Source organism: Glycine soja, chromosome 20, assembly GCF_004193775.1.
Source record: "Glycine soja cultivar W05 chromosome 20, ASM419377v2, whole genome shotgun sequence".
NCBI lineage: Eukaryota > Viridiplantae > Streptophyta > Magnoliopsida > Fabales > Fabaceae > Glycine > Glycine soja.
The window spans coordinates 2,845,372-2,866,662 of NC_041021.1; the positions used below are offsets into that span (position 1 = coordinate 2,845,372).

Sequence of the window (21,291 nt, forward strand, 5' to 3'; positions counted from 1 at the left end):
CTAAAAAATTATGTGAAAAATAATTTGATAAGTTGATAATGTAAAAGCTATACGGTAATAAGTTTTTTTATATCGATAATATCACAATTAAATTCATACGATATAGTACTATTAGTTTATGAAAATATAAATATAATTAATTTAATTACTAAGTCTTTAAAAAGTATTTTAATTTCTAAACTTAACAGATTATAATTGTTTTTTTCTATTATCGGAAAAAATTGTATGTTCACGTATTGAGGTTCATGAAGAATCCTATAACTTAAAAACATCAATAGATTTTTTCAACTTAGAATCTTTCTACCATATAATATTTTATTGCGTATAATGTGTATCGAAAAAATAAAAAAGTGAGGGGATGGGGAAATTTGATTAACCAAATTTATTTTCTTCAATTAACTTGTAAAAAAAAGAATGACATGGAGTTTTGTAAATTATAAAAAAAGTAGTCATTTATATGAATAGAAAAATTAAAATTATGAAGAACTAATCATGGATCTATTATTTTTTTGACGAATTCATTTCAAAAACCTAATTATAATATGATTACTACAAATATAAATCCAATACGAAATATGAACTATAAAAGAAAATACTAATTGAACAGATCACATAAAATTATGTGTAATCTCAAAAAAATAAGGAGTGTTCGTGTAATTTATTATTTAAATAAATTTTTGTGTATGTAAAATTAATTGAAAGTTTATAAGTTATAAGTCAAGATTTGAAAAGTTAAAAGTTCATAATTAACTTATTTAATTAAATATATTTGATAAAATTAATTGATAGACTAACTGATAAATATAAAAAATGAGATGATATATTTAATATTTTTAATATTGAATTTATTTTTAATAATTTAACATCTTAAAAAGTAGCTAGTATAATAATTTTTTAGGATAAAAGAATAGTAAAGATTTGGTGATTTTACTTATATTATTACAAATCAAATTTTTAATAAATTAATATTATTTTAAATCAAATTTTTCCTTCTTATTTTTTGAAAAAATTTAAATTAAATAAACTTACATTGTTTCAAATTAATATTTTAACATTAATTTGTATTAATAATTTATTTTAAGCAAAAATAATTTTTTTTCTTTATAATTTTGTTTTTTTATCAACTTTTGTTTAGTGATCAAATATTTTGTTTTAAAATAAATAATGTCTTACTTTATTAAAATAAATAATATAACATAAACAAAATAATACAAAAATTAGAATTCTCAGTTTCATATTAACTAAGAAAACAAATGTGTTCCTTTAAAAAAGAAAAAAGAAAACAAATATGTAATCTAACTTGATATAAGTAGTAGCAGCTTATGTCTTTTAACTTTTAATTAAGTGGTTTAAGGTTTAAATCTTAATTGACCTTTGAATATGAAATAAATATTGTGGGGAGAAGAATACTTAACTTGTGCGTGCTTGAGATCTTTGATGAAAATTAATCACTTCTTTATGAAGAAACTTCTTTGTATCAATATAATTTTCATGAAAAAAGTGTCATCTAGTATTTGAAAGAATGTTAAAATAAATAAAATATTTTTTTAAATCTATAAGTTATTTTTGCTGTAAAAAAAGTCTCAATTATTTAGGGAGTGAAGTGAAAGACAATTTTTTTTTTTTAAGGTAGAAGTGAAACCATGAAAGACTTTATTTTGTGTGTGAAGAAAGTTAAAGACTAAGCTTCTAGAGTACTAAAAGTCATTTAAAGAGTGATTTTTCTAAATCCAACATATGTTTTCTATACATAAAAGCCAGGATTGAATGAATGACCACATGCTTAAGGAAATTTTTTTTTGTCAGATCATGTTAATGTGAAAGAATCTATTTAGTACTAGCAAAAAAAGTGCGTGTTAATGACACGCGAGCAAATTGGCGTGAAGTTGTTCCTAAAAGTAGCGATGAACATTGAGTGGTAGCTACCTGGAATAACATGGGACAGGCCTGACATAAAATACATATTATCCACTTTCTCACTCTCACACTCCACCTTCACCTTAGCCTCTCCTTCTCCCTCTTCAGTTGCTTGTTACAATTACAATGCTATTACTATTCCCACCTCTGTCTCAGTTAGCTTCACAAACTCGCTTGCCTTTGCCTTTTCCCGTGAAAGCCAAAGTCAAACTGAAGGTTGTGTCCGAAGCTGATGCCTTCCCTTCATTTCTTCCCAAAGAAGTTCACAGAATCAAAGACCCTTTTGCTCGAAACCTTGCCATGCGGATTCACAGACTTCCAGTTTCTGTAATAATACTTACATAATGTTATGCATGTGCCGTCATTCTTATTTGCTCCTGCTGTTGCTAATGCTCTGTATAGTTTATTATTTACTGTATATTTTTGTTTTAATTTAATTCAATTTAATCCAATGGGTTTTAGTGGACTGGGAGTGGAAGCACTCTGGTCTTTGGAAATGCACAGAATCTCTTCATTCATTAATCATTATGCTTGTAGGGCCTATTTGGATAAGCTTATTAAGGAGCACTTCCCAGGATAAGAAAATAAAAAAAAGAAAAAAAAATGAAATAAGCTTCTCCATAAGCTAAATTTAACTCACCCATAAGTTAAAAATCATCTTTTAGAGAAACTATAGGAGAGAGTTTCTACTAATTTTAACTTATGGAGAAGTTCATTTTATTTCAAGAGTGCTTTTGGAGAAATTTGTGCATTATGGTAACATGTTGAGTTATCCAATGATGAAATTGAACCAGGTGTGTTTGGATTAATGGGACGCAGTGACATTAATTTGGAATTTTGGATGGTTTAAAATAGGATGGAATGGACTGTAATTTCGTCTGTTTGGATTAATACCATTATCTCCTGAGACTGAGACTGGTGATGGCTATGTTAGGCACTTAGGCCTCTAGTTAAGGTGTACAGTAGGAGAAATAGAATTAGGCCAAATTCATGTGGGCCTACCTCTGTTAATGAGGTTTTATAATAGGGAGAATTAATGATGGAAGTTATATACTGTTATGAATAAGGAAGTTGAGAGTAGTAGTCTGTCATAACTTATAAATAAGGAAGTAGGAGAGACTCAGAGAGAAGAGCCTATTATAAAAAGAAGCGGCAGAAAGAAGAGTCACGCTTGTTTGGGTAAACTTCTTGATAAACACTCATAGCAGACAAAAATAAGAAGAAAATATGAATTAAGCTTCCCCAGAATCTAAAATTAGCTTATGAATAAGTTAGTTTAATTTGTAGAATCTCTCTTGTGAGGAGAGACCAGACCCTTCTATGCAATGACATCATAAAATACAAGAAGTTCCTACAATGCTATTTTGTTACCCTTTTATCTCAAGTTTCTGTTTTCGGTTGGAATTCTTCGTTCCAGAGAAAGAGTGAGGGTGCTATCTTCAATAAAGACTTTCCATTCTTCTAATTTTTATTATTTTCTGATCCAGTTCCTCACAGGCTACCCGCTACCCATTTTAATATGGTCCTAAAGACAGTTGTTGTTTCTATTTCCCTCCCAATCACCCAACTCTTAAATTAAATAGTAGCAATGATTTTTCTAAATAATTATGTTTGTGGGTTCTTAAAACGTATTTCTCCTATGTTCTTAACCAACTAAAAGGGGTTTTTATGTTTGTAGATGATTTCTTATTCTTTTATGTCACCCATGTAGCGTAGACAAGTTTATAGCTTCATTGGAGAAGGTCTTTATTTCACATGCTAGGTCTCCAGGCTTCCTAAGATTTTGCAACCAGTCCTAACTTCTTAAACCTGTCGAATTAGATGATGTTTTGCTTCCTAACATGTATGAACTCTCTTTAATTCTCTCTTCCTTCAAAATATAGTTTATCTTCCAAATTTTCAAGAGAAGCAGAAAAGTTTGGCTAGTTATTTTGAGCTTGGTCACTTGAGAAAATTGTTCAATATTTGAGAAAAACATTGTCAATCCTATAAGTGGTAATCATGGATTCATGGTCACTCCTTGGTGATATGTGTAAACCTACTCTACTAGTTTTTAAATGCTCATTGTTTATTCCATATGACCCAATCAGGTTAGGTTCTCTGAAAATCCTATCATGAGTAGTTGTGTGAAGCCATCGATGCAGAACACGGCGAATCCAGTTGTCCTTCTACATGGTTTTGACAGGTGCTCAAATCATGCAAGATACAGAATTAGTTTGTACATTTTTATGCTCAAGTTACCTTTAGATTTCATTTCACTCCTCATTGTTCAGCTCATGTTTAGAATGGAGATACACATATCCATTGCTTGAGGAAGCTGGTTTTGAGACATGGGCAGTTGACATTCTAGGTTGGGGTTTCTCTGATCTAGGTATGGTATATTACTTCTCCTATGCTATGTTCATTCCTTTCCTTCTTCATTTTAATCATGCATTCTTCTCTTTTTCCTCTTATATCCATCAGAAAAACTTCCTTCATGTGATGTGGTATCAAAGCGTGATCACTTTTATCAGGTACTTAAATGTTAATTAATGCATCTCTTGGATCCTGGGCTTTGTAATGATATTTTTGGTCGGCTTCGTTGCCAGTGTGGCTATTGTAAAGTTGTATATAACTCTAAAAAGTATACTTGTTAAATTGCTATCCTTTTTTTTTTTCAAACTTTATGAATTGGGGTAAGAAATCATTTATAGAAATAGGCTTTGACTTGTTCACCAGCCGATCTTCTGAAGAAATGGTTTTCTCCACACATTGACAAATTTCTTTTGCTCCTCTTTTGTTTTACTTCCTATTGTTTCACTATGTGTTGAGGGTCAATTGGATTTATCTACCAGTTTTGGAAGTCCCACATAAAAAAGGCAATGATATTGGTTGGTCCAAGCCTTGGCTCTGCAGTTGCCATTGACTTTGCAGTCAATTATCCAGAAGCTGTACGTGCTATCCGATAATTTAATTTCTGAATATTTAACCTATCTTGTGAAGATTTTTTTTATTAAGAAACAACTCTATCACGTGATATTGTTGTGATCTGGTCATTTATATGCAGTTCATTATTTCAGGTGGAAAAGCTTGTTTTGATTGATGCTAGTGTGTATGCAGAAGGAACAGGAAACCTAGCAACCTTACCTAGAGCAGCAGCCTATGCTGGAGTGAGTATATCTCCAACTTATTAAAGCATTAGACCATAGCCACATATATAACAAATATCTAGAAAATCATGTCTCTATCTATACCAATGTTCTCTAGCCCAAGCTGAATAAATTTATGTGTATATTTAATTATCTAGAATATCATTTCATATTCTGTCTATGATAATTTATTTGAAATAATTCATTTTATCCTACTAAAATGAAATGAAATTTAATTTATTTTTCATTTTATTGTGGTTCTTCACATACCTTCAAGTAAATCTATCATTTAATATGGCATTTTTGTTTTCTGAAATGACATCTCTCTCTTTTTCTTAGACATCTGTTATTCTTGTTCTGCCATCTTGTAAGTCAATATAACATAATGAATTGACCTTGGATGGCTCTTGACCTCTTTGATTGAGCCATTTCTTATTTTGGCCTAAAATAAAGAGTTGTTGACTTAATTTCAAATTGAAATATGGTGAAATTATAATAAATCTCAAGGAGGAGGAACTCTACTTGTAGAGACTAAGTTCTACTCACAGAAATGGAGCAGAATGAATTAAAAGTAAGCTAGAAAGTGAACAATCAGATTTGAATAGACAGATTCTGCTCTCCCTGTCATAAACCACCCAACCCTCTAAAATAATTGTTAGTCTCTGCCCCTCTCCATCTTCTGTCTTTTCCCCCTCCTCCACATTCACATTTTCTTTACTCTGCCTTATCATTGTAGAATTTTTGTCAACAATTCCCTGCTGCTACTAGTACAATGTCTTGCATAGCATCCTTCAACTATCAAATTTCTACTATTCTCATCTTGGCCTCCAACACATAAACTCAGTTTCACATCTCTCTATGTTAAGCTCAGGCCTTGTAGGGAGGTTTCGGTTGTTAGGAGGATTAATCCCAAGCTGTTTACTCTATTTTACAGTCCCTTTTATCTCGATTTGGTGTGGTTGTGGCTTATAAGTCATAAGTTGCTGTCACTCAATACAGCTAAATCAACCTAATTTTCCATTTCTCTCAATTTAAGAAGGCTTTTGGGTTACGACACCATGGAGGCAACTCTATCCCATGGCTTTGAGACTGATGATCCTGTCCCTATTGAACCAGAAGTTAGTTACATGTGTGACACAGAAGCATGGATAACAAGTAACTGAATGGCTCATTTCTTGGAAGGCTAAGCCAATTGAGGAGGTAACTTGGGAAGATGCTGATAGTATCTGCAATCATTCCCTTCTTTCTGCCTTGAGGAAGTGGTAGTTTTGGCTGATAGTGGTGATAGTACTTTGGGCACACAAAAGGTTCAGGTTGGGCCTAAAAAGGCCCTACAAGTTTACACCCATAGGCCTAGTATTAAGTATTAGCTTAATTGTAATTAGAAGAGACTACATAGGTAAGTGGAGGAATGCTAGTTAGAGAGAGAAAAAGATTTTGATAAGATATAAAAAGAAATCTGTGTGTGCGTGTGAGCAAGTGTGGGGGAGGGGTGGGACACATTTTTTATCGGCTTCATAGCTTTTAACTTGGCTGGGAGCAAGCATTGCTCTTACATGATTGCAATACTTTTTTTATATCTACAATCAATACCAATCTCCCTTTTACTAGATAGGAATTGATTAGTATCACTGTTTATACAATTGTACATTGTTCATTGATTTTATTTCTACACCCTTTTAAGTTGGAGCACATGGGTTTTATGAACCAACATTCTTGCATATGCCTTTGTAGTGTCTCCAACATTCTTGGATTCTCTTTCCAACTATGGTTTATGGATGCCACATTATATTTAGGTTAATTTCTTCAAGCATGCTTGTTTTTAACAAGCTTAAATATTTTAAGCTTTATCTTGAGTGGGTGTTAAATATTATCTTTTTTATTTATGTTTATAATTTGTTATGTTAGTAGCTGTTAGGATTTAGTTGCAAGGTATGGGACTTGAGTCCCACACCGGATGTATGGATTCTAATGTGGGGTTTATAAAGCCTCGGGGCCTCCAATTACAATAGCTAGCTTATGTTGTGTTTTTCTCCTAAGATTTTTAACTTCTTATCAATTGGTACCAGAGCTTTCCACCAGGTCGTGATGCCAACATTGAGTGTTCGCCCGGGACTAGTCAAAGGGCTAGTGCCCAGCCAGCTTACGTTGCACTGGGGCTGCAGAGCGTTGTGGGATATTAGGATCCACTTGGAAGGTACGAGACTTGAGAGTCCCAGGTTGGAAGTATGGGATTCTAATCAGGCCTTGAGCCCTCCAACTAAAATGGCCAGCTTTTGTGGTGCAGTTCTCCCAAAGTTCTTAACAGTAGACAATAGCCTTATTGGTTTGAGTTTGTGCTAGTAGTACTACACTAATACAATACACAACATAAATAGTATAAAAAATAGATGTCAATGTTTGGCCTAATTAATTATTATGCATCCCATTTCTATCTGTTAAATTATGTGTGTACATGCTTGCTTCTAGCTTTATGTTTAACTTGTTTCAGAAGACAGCATTGTAATGTCCCATCAAGCTGTCTTATCTCTAAGCCTTGTATTGTGTATATATGTATGTGTGTTAAAGTTAATAAAAAAAGGGAGGTTACTTTTCAACTCACTAAATATCAAAGCTTCTCAAGTTGGCATCAGAGCGGGTTCCGCCGTCCGCCGCCACCGCCCGCCGCAGTCGCCGCCGTCCGCTGCCATCCGCCACCGTCATCTTCTCCGGCGAGACCAGGGTTAGGATCGCTGGAAAAGCGCGACCAAAACCCTGCAAAACGCGCCGTCATCGGAGCTTCCACGCGCGGTTACAACTTCGTGTCTCTTCCGGCGCGTGTAGTTCACGCGCCGCCGTGCCGTCATCGGAATTTTGTTCGAGTTGCTCCAGCAGCCTCGTCGGCACCTCGTGGCTGCATTCCAAGTGGTGGTTTTCTGTTTTGACAAGCTTGTGTGGTAGCTTGTGCTTAGTTCTACCCTTTTTCCGTTAGGGTTTCTTTCATTGATCAAAAATGACTTCTGCTGGACCTACTTTTTCTTTTTCTGGAACTCCGATTATCACAACTGCGAAACTAAACTGGAAGAACTATTTGTCCTGGTCTGCTTCAGTTGAGCTGTGGTTCCTTGGCCAAGGATACCATGATCATTTGGAAAAGGGTATTGATACTGTTCCAAGTGACAGAAAATCTGAGTGGGAGAAGCTGGATTATCAGCTATGTGCTGTCTTGTGGCAATCAGTCGAGGCGAATGTTTTGGAGATCCTTAGATCGTTCAAAACATGTTGTTCTTTTTGGAAGAAGGCCAGAGAAATCTTTGCCAATGATATTCAGAGTTTGTTTGATGCAACTATGAAGGTCACAGCCCTCAAACAAACCAGCCACGACATGATTGCACACATAGGAAAAGCTCGGGCTGCAGTGGAAGAGTTGAAGAGGTTTCTTGTAGCTGATTCGCTGGAGGAAGTGAATAAAAAGCTGGATAAGTTCTATATGGTTCTTATCTTGAGGAGTCTTCATTCAGATTTTGATCATGTGCGTGATCAAGTTCTTGCTGGAGATCAAGTACCATCGATGGATTCTCTCATCACTAGGCTGCTTCGGGTGCCCCATGTGCTGAAAGAAGAAAATCCAGCTGACACGATGGAAACATCAGCCATGGTTGCAACTCGTGGGAGAGGGGGAGGCCGTAACAGTAGAGGAGGTCGGAGTGGTAGAGGTGGACGTCCTTAATGCTCTTATTGCAAGAGGATGGGCCACACTCAAGAGAATTGCTATTCTCTACATGGCTTTCCTGATAAAGTAGCCAAGGTGGCTCAGACAGAAAAATCAGAGTCCAAGTTCTCTGATGAAGAGTACCAAGAGTATTTGAAGCTGAAATCTGAGAAATCCAGTTGTCAAGCCTCATCTTCCTCTGTACCATGTTACTCGACGGCATGTATTTCTCAATCTATTGACGGTCCCATTCCTTGGATTCTTGATTCAGGTGCCTCTGATCATATTTCTGGTAATAAGTCCTCTTTTTCATCCATTTCGTTTCCAAAAATTCCTCACCTTGTTACTGTAGCTAATGGTTCCAAAGTTGCAGCTCAAGGAAGCGGTCAAGTTTCTTTATCATCCTCATTAAAGTTGGACTCTGTTTTGTTTATTCCTCAATGTCCCTATAATCTAATTTCATTGAGTCAGTTAACTCGTTCTTTAAATTGCTCAGTAACCTTTACAACTAATTCTTTTGTTATTCAGGAACATGGCACGGGTCGACTGATTGGAGAAGGACGTGAATCACGAGGGCTTTACTACCTGAAATCCAATGTTTCTGTTTCCTGTTTTGCAACTTCAAATCCCAAACTTTTGCATAATCGTCTAGGCCACCCAAGTTTACCAAAGCTGAAAATGATGGTCCCTAGTCTGAAGAATCTTCGAGTCCTAGAGTGTGAGTCTTGTCAACTAGGAAAACATGTTAGGTCTTCATTCCCACAAACTGTTCAAAGATGTAATTCAGCTTTCTCTACCATTCATTCTGATATTTGGTGACCAAGCCGTGTTACATCTTTTGGTTTTCGATATTTTGTAACCTTTATTGATGAATTCTCTAGATGTACTTGGGTTTATTTAATGAAAGACAGATCAGAACTTTTGCCTATATTTGTGTCCTTCCTAAATGAGATTGAAAACCAATTTGGAAAAACAATTAAGATCTTTAGAAGCGATAATGCCAAAGAGTATTTCTCTCATGATGTTACTTCCCTTTTATCTTCAAAAGGCATTCTACATCAATCTACTTGTCCCCATACACCACAACAAAATGGTATAGCAGAACGGAAAAATCGTCATCTTCTTGACACCGCACGCTCACTAATGTTAGCATCTCATGTTCCTACACACCATTGGGGGGATGCGGTGCTCACTGCTTGTTTCTTGATTAATAGAATGCCTTCATCTTTCCTTGAAAATCAAATCCCTCACTCAATTATTTTTCCTCATGATCTTTTATTCCATGTTCCACCTAAAGTGTTTGGCTGTACTTGTTTTGTTCATGATCTTTCTCCTGGTTTAGACAAACTTTCTGCCCGGGCAATCAAGTGTGTCTTTGTAGGTTATTCTCGTCTTCAAAAGGGTTACAAATGTTACTCTCCATCTACCAGACGATACTATATGTCTGCAGATGTAACCTTCTTTGAAGATACACCATTTTTCTCACCATCTACAGACCATTCCTCTTCCATCCAGAATGTTCTTCCTATTTCCTCTCCTTGCCCCCTAGGTATCTCACACCAAAATGTCAATGAAATTTCACCTTCTCCACCACATCCGACTGAAGTTGCTTCTCCACCTCTTCTTACACATGAACGCAGGACACAGACAGTTGGTTCTCCAATACCTGAAGCCTCTCCTCATGATTCTCATTCTTCTTCAATCAATCCTCAAGCCATGGATCCTGCTTCCTCACCTTCGTCTGATTCAGATTGGCCCATTGCCATCCGAAAAGGTACTCGATCCACTCGTAATCCTCATCCTATCTATAATTTTTTAAGTTATCATCGTTTGTCTCCTTCATATTCTTCCTTTGTATTCTCTCTATCTTCGCATTTTGTTCCTTCTAATACTCATGAGGCACTTAGTCATCCTGGATGGAGACAGGCTATGATTGATGAAATGCAGGCTCTTGAACATAATGGTACTTGGGAACTTGTTTCTCTTCCCCCTGGCAAGAAAACTGTGGGTTGTAGGTGGGTCTACGCAGTTAAAGTTGGTCCTAATGGTGAGGTTGATCGGCTTAAGGCTAGATTAGTCGCTAAAGGCTACACTCAGATATATGGCCTTGACTATTATGACACTTTCTCTCCGGTAGCTAAGATCACTACTGTTCGTTTGTTCCTTGCTATGGCTGCCATGCGTCATTGGCCTCTTCATCAGCTTGATATTAAAAATGTCTTTCTTCATGGTGACCTTGAGGAGGATATTTATATGGAGCGACCTCCTGGGTTTGTTGCTCAGGGGGAGTATGATCTTGTGTAAGCTGCGTCGATCTCTCTATGGTTTGAAGCAATCTCCTCGGGCTTGGTTTGGTAAATTCAGTCATATTGTTCAACTTTTTGGGTTGAAATGTAGTGAAGCCGATCATTCTGTTTTTTATTGTCAATCATCCCCTGGAAAATGTGTTTATTTGATAGTATATGTTGATGATATAGTGATTACAGGGAATGATGCTACTAAGATTGTCCAGCTAAAGGAGCATTTATTCAGTCATTTTCAGACCAAAGACCTGGGATATTTGAAGTACTTTCTTGGTATTGAGGTGGCTCAGTCAGGAGATGGTGTTGTGATCTCACAGAGGAAGTATGCCCTTGACATTTTGGAGGAGACAGGCATGCAAAATTGCAGACCTGTTGATAGCCCCATGGATCCAAATCTGAAGCTCATGGCAGATCAGAGTGATATTTATCCTGACCCTGAGAGATATAGAAGACTTGTGGGAAAACTTATTTATCTCACCATTACAAGACCTGATATCTCCTTTGCTGTTGGTGTGATTAGTCAGTTTATGCAGAGTCCTCATGTCGATCATTGGAATGCCGTTATGCGTATTCTTAGATATATAAAGAGAGCTCCTGGTCAAGGATTACTATATGAAGACAAGGGTAATATGCAAGTATCTGGATATTGTGATGCAGATTGGGCTGGTTGTCCTATTGATAGGAAATCTACCTCAGGTTACTGTGTTTTCATTGGAGGGAATCTTATCTCTTGGAAAAGCAAGAAACAGACTGTTGTTGCTTGATCCTGCGCAGAGGCTGAGTACCGATCTATGGCTTTGGTCACATGTGAACTTATGTGGATTAAGCAACTTCTTCAAGAATTGTAGTTTTGTGAAGTTGCACGAATGAAGTTATTTTGTGACAATCAGGCAGCCCTCCACATTGCGTCCAATCCAGTCTTTCATGAGAGGACCAAACACATAGAGATTGATTGTCACTTCATTCGAGAAAAATTATTGTCCAAGGAGATTACCACTGAGTTCATCAATTCTAATGATCAGCCAGTAGACATTTTGACTAAGTCCTTAAGGGAAACTAGGATTCAGTTTATATGTTCCAAGCTTGGTGCATATGATTTATATGCTCCAGCTTGAGGGGAAGTGTTAAATTATGTGTGTACATGCTTGCTTCTAGCTTTATGTTTAACTTGTTTCAGAAGACAGCATTGTAATGTCCCATCAAGCTGTCTTATCTCTAAGCCTTGTATTGTGTATATATGTATGTGTGTTAAAGTTAATAAAAAAAGGGAGGTTACTTTTCAACTCACTAAATATCAAAGCTTCTCAAGTCAATCTAACTGCGTATTGTTGATTATTCATAGTCCTGCTTTCACTCCCTTTACCTACCTATACCTTGTAATTGCAATAGATATCTTGAGTAATGCTTTGTTTAATCTCTTCTCTCAATTCTTTTTTACTTCTTTTGCGGGGGAGAGATAAGAATGATGGCATGAGATGGCTAATGTCTTAAAATGGTGGAAGTTGTGCTCACCATTGGCTCTATTTTGAATCAGGTATATGTATTGAAGAGCATTCCGTTACGCTTATATGCTAACTATTTGAGCTTCACTAGCTTGACTTTCAGTACCAGCCTTGACTGGACTAATGTGAGTTGCCAGATCCTAACATTATCACTTTCTTTAGAAAATGTGGTTGCATATTTTCAATTTATTTTGAAGTCCATAACACACCACTTGGTACATGCATGCCCAGACATAATATATTTTTTGTTATAAAATTGTTAGAAGTATAATATATGGTTTATTGGATGTAATAGCTATATAGAGTGCATCACACTGAATGGCACCCATACACGGTCATCTTTCGATGTTGCAGAATGAAGTTAGGATAACATGGTCTTTGTATAATCTTATATAGATTGGCCGCTTGCATTGTTTATTGCCATGGTGGGAAGACGCTACGGTTGATTTTATGACTAGTGGTGGTTATAATGTTGCCTCCCAGATAGAAAAGGTATTTCCAGCATTAAAAGTTCACAAGTGTTATTTTGTTATACTCTATTTTGAAGGCATCTGAAATATAGATACCCTTTTAACATGGATGAATACTTTGAAATAATATGCCTATGGAGCATATACATTTGATAATTCCATGAGTTATTGTATTTCTTTGAAGTAGACAATTCAAGGTTGTCCAAGAAAATTTTCTTTGACGTACTCTGTGTCTCTGCCCCCCTCCCCCCTTCCGAACTACTATTTGTCCACTTCTACATATTCGTTGATTATAAAATTCGTTATATATTCTCATCATTCACTCTGTAGATGAAGAATAATATGTGTTTAATGGAATTTTATGTCTTTAATTTCATTGATATTTAGTTCCACATTTAATTCTTTTATCTCCAATATTAAATCAATTTTACCATCTTTACATTTTTGTTCTTCCCAAGTTTTAAAGGGCTTATCTTTTAAAAAAATAAGGTTTAAATGGGGCACACCTTAAACCTTTTTTTGTCAAGAAGCTTGAATTCCTCCTGACCAAGAAGCTTTGATACTGAATTTGTTTAACAGGTAAAGCAGAAAACTCTCATCATTTGGGGAGAGAATGATCGCATAATCAGCAATAAGCTTGCAGTGGTTAGTTAGTACATAGCACTCTACTTGTCTATGACATGATGATGAACACAAAAGATATTACACGACATGCTGGAAAATCTTGATTTTGAAATATAATTCTCTTTATTTCTGTTATTTGACTGCTAGGAGACTATATTGCCTGCTAATACTATGAGTGCAGTTGACTTGTGAACTTTTACTCTTTCAGCGACTGCATTGTGAATTAGCTGATGCCATTATACGCCAAATACCCGATTGTGGTCACCTTCCTCATGTTGAAAGACCAGATTCTGTTGTCAAATTCATTGTTGAATTTGTTCAGAGCAAAACCAACACAGAAAAGGAATGTGTTTCACCCGTATGACAAGGAAGCATGCTCTGTCCATGTTGTAGTTGTGTTGGACACTATCCGTGTTAGACACTTTAAATATTTCTAGTTGCATTTTTTAATTTTTTTTGTTACTCTTTTTTTTTTCTCAACTATACTCCAATACAAAATAGAAATCACAAAAAATAATATACTATGGCATTTTATTATGCCTTAAATGATTCATGATCACTTTTAAAACATCAATTCTCTTTTTTGATTTAAGATTTGTGTTTATGTTAATTCTATACCACTTATATACCTTGTATTATAGCAATGGTGTTTCCTATACTTTTTAAAATTTGCTGTGTTGTGTGTACGTCGTATCATATCAATAATCAACATCATGTGTTATATCTACTTTTCTAGTATGAAAGTTGAGCTTCTTTTTGTCATTCTCTATCTAAGAAGACAAAAGAACAGTTGGCATTTTGGGAAAAGGAGCCATCAATTATATTGCAAAGTATATTTGTGGAAAGGGTAAAATATGTTGTTTTTAGTCTATGAAAAGTTTTGATAAAAATTGGTATTAGTCTCCGTATTTTAATTTTGATCAATTTAGTCTCTGAATTTTAGAAAAATAGTGATTCTTATCCCTCATTATAAATGGTAAAGAGAGAATATTGAAAATCCCTATTTTTTTTATATAAAATTTAGGAATCAAATTGATAAATTTTACTGGAAATAAAATCTGAAAACATATTTTACCTTTTGTGGAAATATACTCTTCCCTTACAAGATTTATAGATAGGGGTAGAGCCTCATAGTTGAATGGTATGCGTTTGGTATGTTATGCAGTGATCGATTCTTTTGAATGTTGATGAATTTTACTTATTGAAGCATATAAACTTTCAATTCAAAAGTATTAGAGATCATTCATATCGAGGAATATCAACTTTCAATGGATACGTATTATTCGGATATAATTCTTAATAGTTGTTTCTTCAAGATTTTGTTGAGAATGACACTTCTTCCCATTTTTTAGGTCATTAATTTGGACGAAAGGACCCTCGAAAGATAGCAAAATATACAAAGTTGCTGTGAGTCATGCTTGTCTTGTCTACCTTAACCTTTAGTTATTTTCTGACTAGGGTGTTAGACAGGATGGAAATTCGAAGGAATCATTCTAAGCATAAATAAGTACCAACCTCAATTTAATAAAAAAAAAAGTACCAACCTCAATTTATTGGAGGAATCATGCACAGTATCTGTAGCTAGGAAAAAGTCATGTAACGATTTGGCTAATTTTTTTATTTTTTTTTATATAGAAAATAATATATTTGTTGATTATATAAACCATTTTTCTATTATCAATAAATAAGAATTTATTGTTGCCCACTTATAACAAAAATAAAATAAAATTAGTTGGATTTTTCAATAATTACTTAAAAGTAATTTATAATATGATTTCTGATTAATTGAGGGAACATAGAAATTAAATTCTACTTTTTCCCAATCTGAAAAGAAAAACAAAATACATGGATCAAATTTCTATAATTTTAAGTATCAACTTTTTGCATAAGCTTTTAAATAAAATCGTGAACAAGAAGCAAGTTATGCTTGTTGATGATTTCATTTAAATATATTTTCAATTATTTATTTAGAGACAAATAAATTTTAAGTATTTCTAAATAATATTTCCCTATTTCGTTTGCAATTAAAAAAATGCCTATGTGAAAACATGTACTATATGTTTTTATTTATTTATTTCAGATTTGTCGGCTATGCATGGCATGATGTCAAACTAAAATTATTCTAACTTGTTATTGACTTTTATTGGCAATTACGTCCAAAGGAAAAATCGTTCCACAGCATGAATGAAACGCCACTGCGGAAAGAGAAAGTGATAGAAAATTCACAAGTGACCTCGTATTATTATTATTATTGATACAGTCACCTTTGAACCACCTTTTCTTTAATGTGCACTGGTTCTATTGGGAACTTTTCAAAAACCATTTGTAGCTTCTTAAAGTAGAAAGAGTACCACGGCACCTAGTTTTTTCTATAGATATACAGCTTAATAGTAATTTAAAAATATTAGGCAAGTAAATAATTCATAAATTATTAAAATGAATTATGATAAATAATAAATTTTCCCTTTACCTTTGGGGAAAAAATGACGATTAAGTTTCAAAATACATTGCAACATTCAACAATATACCTCAAAATAACATTAATGTGTGTTTTGAATAATTTTTAATTGTACCAAAATCAATTCCAAAATTTCCAAATTACCATAAAGGCTAAAGTGACAATAAATAACTTTTTCACTGTAATTTTGAAAGTCAGAATTAATTTTAGAGGTATTCAAATACGGATCAATGCTAATTGTTAGTGAGAGGAATTGGAACCCTTAACCATTCCTTCTTTCTTCAATTATCTAATCAATCTTATAATCATGGAATCCAAACACATTACTAAGGGAGTATACTGTAAGTTCCTTCTTAAATAAAATGAAACACCTTAAATAGTATAGTACAAGAGCTTTTAACTAGTCTTTGCCCAACCAACTTTTGGTCACACGTACCAAGGACTAAAACTTGAAAAAAATGAATGAACAATGGCATTAAATGGAAATCACGCATGGAAGAGTTAAAAAAGGAAAAAAAAATATATTTGAGAGACGTAGACAGCCAGCTAACATGAAATTGATTTTTTTTAAATATAAATTGAATCATGAATAAAATAAAATTATATATAAATTATATCCGTATAACTTTGACTACTATTATATTATTTTTATAACTTGATATAGTGTATTTTTATTGTTTAAATCGTTAAATAATATTTACATGTTATTAAAATTGTCTATCAAATTTTTTCAAAATTAAATAATAATAAAAAATAATTAAATAATCTATATAATCTATATTTTATTTATATATATATATATATATATATATATATATATATATATATATATATATATATATATATATATATATATATCCGGATTCCATGATGTAGAAATGGAGAAAAGTCAAGAGGAAAATTCAATCAAATTCTACTTCCAAATCCAAATTCCCTACATACTCAAAATATAACACCACTAAACAAGAAAACCAAATTCCCTACTCTTCTTTCACTAGGAAGAAAGAAAGAAAAAAAAAAAAGAAAAACCGGTTTTGCTTGTGGAAGATTCCCAGAAGCAAAATTACATGAAAACCCCCCACAATTTTTTTCCTAGTCCAGTGGTGCCACTGTACCTTTTAGTTTAGACCCTCATTGCTAACCAAAGGGTTAGAACAAAAAAGAGCAATAGCAACTTAGTGTTGTTAGTGGGTTTTAAACTAGCTCCATTGGCATTGTTGATACCAGTTGTAGATGTTGGACTTATTGCAAATGTGGGTGTTGTACCACCTGTTGATGGTGTTGTGCCTGGTGGTGAACCAGTAGATGGTGTTGTTCCTGCATTGCTGCAAGAAAGACAAAATAAAAAATATCAACATATATAATGTGTGATTGGAAATAAGTTAAAAACTCTGTTTGGCGATTTCCTACTTTCCTAGGCAGCAAACGTGACCGGCTAAAATTGTTACTTCTTCGTTGAACGGAAAACAACTTTAACACCAACACAACAATAATAGGTCTTTAAGTAATGAAAGGAGGACGAATAACTAATTTCATTAATTAAATTAAACATTATACATAAGTACAGACCTAGGAAATGTTTGTGAAACATCCAAATTATGCCAGCTCATATTTCAACAGAGTAAGCCTGTGACATTTGCTAGTAAGATGACTTTTCTGTAATAATGTACATGAACCCAAAAAAAGGGACTTTTATCTTTAGGTACTGTACTATTGGGAGTCTGCAAGTCTCCGTTTTTGGTGGTTGGCCGAGTAGTTTGCTCGAATTTAGAGGATCTAATACATTTAAATAAGAAAAAAACTTTATCTTCTGGTAGAAAGATAAAGATAAACCCTAAATAATAAAAACTATCTATTATTAGAAAAAAAATAGAATAAGATCATATCTTTTTTTATTTACATTATCTTAGAAAGGAGATAATCCAATTTCACCTCTATCAAGGTGAAGTAGAATATTCTCATCTCAATTCATATATTGATATTTGTGTACTTTTACGTCTCTAACTTAAGTGTTAAAGTGTCTTTATAAATACACTCAATCAGCTTTCAGGAGGAATGCGGCCGTGAGAAGGTCTTACCAAATTGGATAAGAACATGTATAAAACAAACTAGTTTCGGAGCCACATTGCCAACTTCGAAATTAAAAGAAATGAATTTCAGTTTTTTGAAATGCTTTTTAGATTATGCTAAGTGAAGATTAGACAAGGAATAAAATAAGGTATAATGCTGAAAATGACCAATGCTTCCAACCACCTCAAAGAAAAAAAAGTGGAAACTGGAAAAGACTAAAAAAGAATAGAAAAACTGGGTAAAAAAAAAGAATCACATTTAAATCGGAGTACAAGAAAAAGGGATATATTAAAAATTCCTTGAACTTCCAGAGAGGAATTCACCTCAAGATTCCAACCTCACACAGTCCCACTCGATAGGCTGAAAATTCCTTGAATTTCCAGAGAACTTATCCAATTCAATTGATGCATAACAAATAAAAAAATAAAAAATCAAACAAGACCCTAGTAATTAAGAAACATACCTAGGACTTGAAGGGTAGACACATCCAGATGATGTAGCTGTAGAAAAAAAATACACAAGAAAGAGAAGAACATTAGTAAAAGTGAAATTCTAGAATGTGTACCAAAAATAGATAGGTTTGGAGTTATACTTACTAGGTGGATTTGCATTGGTTGTGGCAGCACCTGCAAAATCACAGGTTCCAGGAGCATTACCCTTTCTTTGGTAATAGCTATTTACTGCATAGTTACAGTGATCCTTCACAGTGTTGGGTTGGTAACAAGCTCCATTTTGGAGAATAGGGGTACAGTCAGCTCCAGTTCCACAAGCATAATCTATTGCTTTCTGAAGGGTTTGATCACTCACACCATCTTTGCATATACAGTAAAGAGCACCTATTGCAAATCAAATAAACCAGAAACATAAAAAAACAGTTAGTTCACACCATAATCCTATCTTATCAATATAACAACATGAGAAGCATGTTTTTTCAATACAAAAGAGATCAAAATTACATTAAAAATAAAATATATCATTCAGAATTTCCTTTAAAATCACTCTCTAAAATCTTTCATCTTTCAGAACCTTAGAAAAGAGAAGATCCTTTATAGAAAAGACCCAGAACTAAAGCAAGGAAAAAGTCTAGAAACAGCAATTAATCATATGAACCCACCTCAGAAAAGTAAGGGTGAGTTATCATTATTATAATTTTAAAAGGGAAGCTTTTTGAATCAAATGTTGAAACTTGATAAAAAACACACACACACACACACGGACAAAATCAGTGCAGGGTACTTACTTGAATGATAAGTGAAGGCTAGGAAAAGCACAAGATACACCAAAAGAGCCATAACAAGAGAAAATTGTTTATTTTGAGGTAAATTGAATGATCCTGATGGAGGCAGAGAGAAAGAAAAAGAAAGACAGATGAAAAGAATAATGCGTTTTTTCTAGGACAAGAAAGGACCAGTCTCTGTCTCAGACACTATTTATATTAACTGGCTTGTGTTTTACTACATTATTAAATTAATTTACGTTATTAAATTAAATTATATTGTATATGGTAGAAAGTACAAACATAGGAGGGGCTGTTATGGGGAATTGTGTACATACCACGTAAGCATTTTGGAGTTATAAGTTGTTGAATGGCTGGCTACTTTGTCATATATTTTTTGGACGGTACTATACACGTGTGGTTGAAAGTTAAGTCAATATTGTTTAGGTTGGCAATGTGGAAGGGTTAATGGACCATTCCAATGTGAGACGTATCATGGGTTGAGAGACAATTAACATTCACGTTAAAAAATAGTAGCCTAAAATTTAATTTTTTGTTTCCTTTATTTTCTAAATTTTTAAGCTTTTAGTTTCTCTATTTTTTAAATGAAATATTTCATCCATCATTTTTAAAAAGTTGACAATTTAATCTTTTGTTTTTTAATTGAAATATTTTATATTTTATTTTTAAAAAATTAATTATTTTAGTCCTTATGACTAATTTTAAATGTTGATCTATATACTTAATTGACTCGCAATTGTTTGTTTATTATATATATAACAAATATTTTTTTTAAATTACTTAATTGTTAATTGGTAACAAACTTTATTTATTAAAAATAAAATTAAAAAAAAAATACACTGTTAACAAGTTTGAAATTGACTAAGAAATTAAAATTTTCAATTTTTTTAAAAGCAAGGACAGAATGTCTCAATAAAAAGATAGGAGAACTTAAAAATACAATTTTTTTAAAAAATAAATAATAAAATATCTCAATTAAAAAATAACAAAAAAAAAATAAAAAATATTTAAAAAATAAAGAAACAAAAATTACATTTTAATCTAACTCTTTCAATTGGATAGAATCCATGAAATTAGATCTTGTAAAATCATATTAAATATTTGATAATACACCCCATACTAAAAAATTGATCCTTATTTATCAATCACATCTAATTTACTTTCTGTTAAAAAAGGTAAAGGTAATTTGTTTTGAAAATAAATATGACACCTTGGACATTATATTAATAATAATTGATATAGAACAATGATTGACACACTTAATAATATATATATATATATATATATATATATATATATATATATGTTTTCCAAAAAGAAAATTGAAATGCACGGATTAAATATTTATTTTATGGATACACATCTGTAATAAAAAACAAGAATATATGTTTTCTATAATCTGATTTTGTGATTATTAGATTAGGAAAATAATTTGGATCAAATATAATTGTTTTGTTTTGTGTTATTGAAGTGGTAAAATATAATTGTTTCCTATTATAATATTATTAATATAATGTTAAAATATACTTTTTAATGAATTCGTTTTATTTTTGTATTATTTTTTGCACTTTTTAAGTTAATTAAATATAAATTTGACTAAAATTAGTGAATATTAATAAGATTTTTTTGGTATTTATTATAATTTTTATTTTAATTTATTAATCATTTTTTATTTGTATGAAATTTATATAACGAGTATAAATTAATATGATTATAATTTAGTTTAATTTTAATTATAAAGTATTGACAAATAAATTTTCAAAAAATATATATATTTCATCATATTTAAGTTTATTGAATAATAATAATATTATTCAAACTCATTTAAATTGTAACGTGACTGAATCTAAAAATGTATGTATTTTAAATTGATTGTGTTGTAATAAAATAA

General features: G+C 32.8%; 2 protein-coding genes across 4 annotated transcripts; one reads left to right on the forward strand and one right to left on the reverse strand.

Moving 5' to 3' along the window:
- The first annotated feature begins 1,927 nt into the window (after nt 1-1,927).
- LOC114403870 (uncharacterized hydrolase YugF-like) lies at nt 1,928-14,227 on the forward strand. 3 transcript variants are annotated; one of them, XM_028367079.1, is made up of 10 exons: nt 1,928-2,244; nt 4,008-4,102; nt 4,191-4,288; nt 4,381-4,430; nt 4,752-4,847; nt 4,977-5,066; nt 12,574-12,666; nt 12,938-13,033; nt 13,591-13,656; nt 13,783-13,925. In XM_028367079.1, the coding sequence occupies exons 1-10, from the start codon at nt 2,044-2,046 to the stop codon at nt 13,825-13,827; spliced, it is 930 nt and encodes a 309-aa protein (XP_028222880.1). In that variant the 5' UTR covers nt 1,928-2,043; the 3' UTR covers nt 13,828-13,925. The 3 variants fall into 3 exon arrangements, with proteins under 3 accessions (XP_028222880.1, XP_028222879.1, XP_028222878.1); XM_028367077.1 differs by having other exon boundaries at nt 1,933-2,244; nt 13,844-14,227; XM_028367078.1 differs by lacking the exon at nt 12,574-12,666 and having other exon boundaries at nt 1,930-2,244; nt 13,844-14,227.
- A 2,745-nt stretch (nt 14,228-16,972) lies between these two features.
- Nucleotides 16,973-19,562, reverse strand: LOC114402572 (PLASMODESMATA CALLOSE-BINDING PROTEIN 3-like). Its single transcript, XM_028365198.1, has 4 exons — nt 19,404-19,562; nt 18,760-18,999; nt 18,627-18,663; nt 16,973-17,418 (listed from the first exon to the last, which is right to left on the reverse strand). Exons 1-4 carry the CDS (start codon nt 19,453-19,455, stop codon nt 17,217-17,219), a joined length of 531 nt encoding a protein of 176 aa, XP_028220999.1. The 5' UTR covers nt 19,456-19,562; the 3' UTR covers nt 16,973-17,216.
- Nucleotides 19,563-21,291: the final 1,729 nt, after the last annotated feature.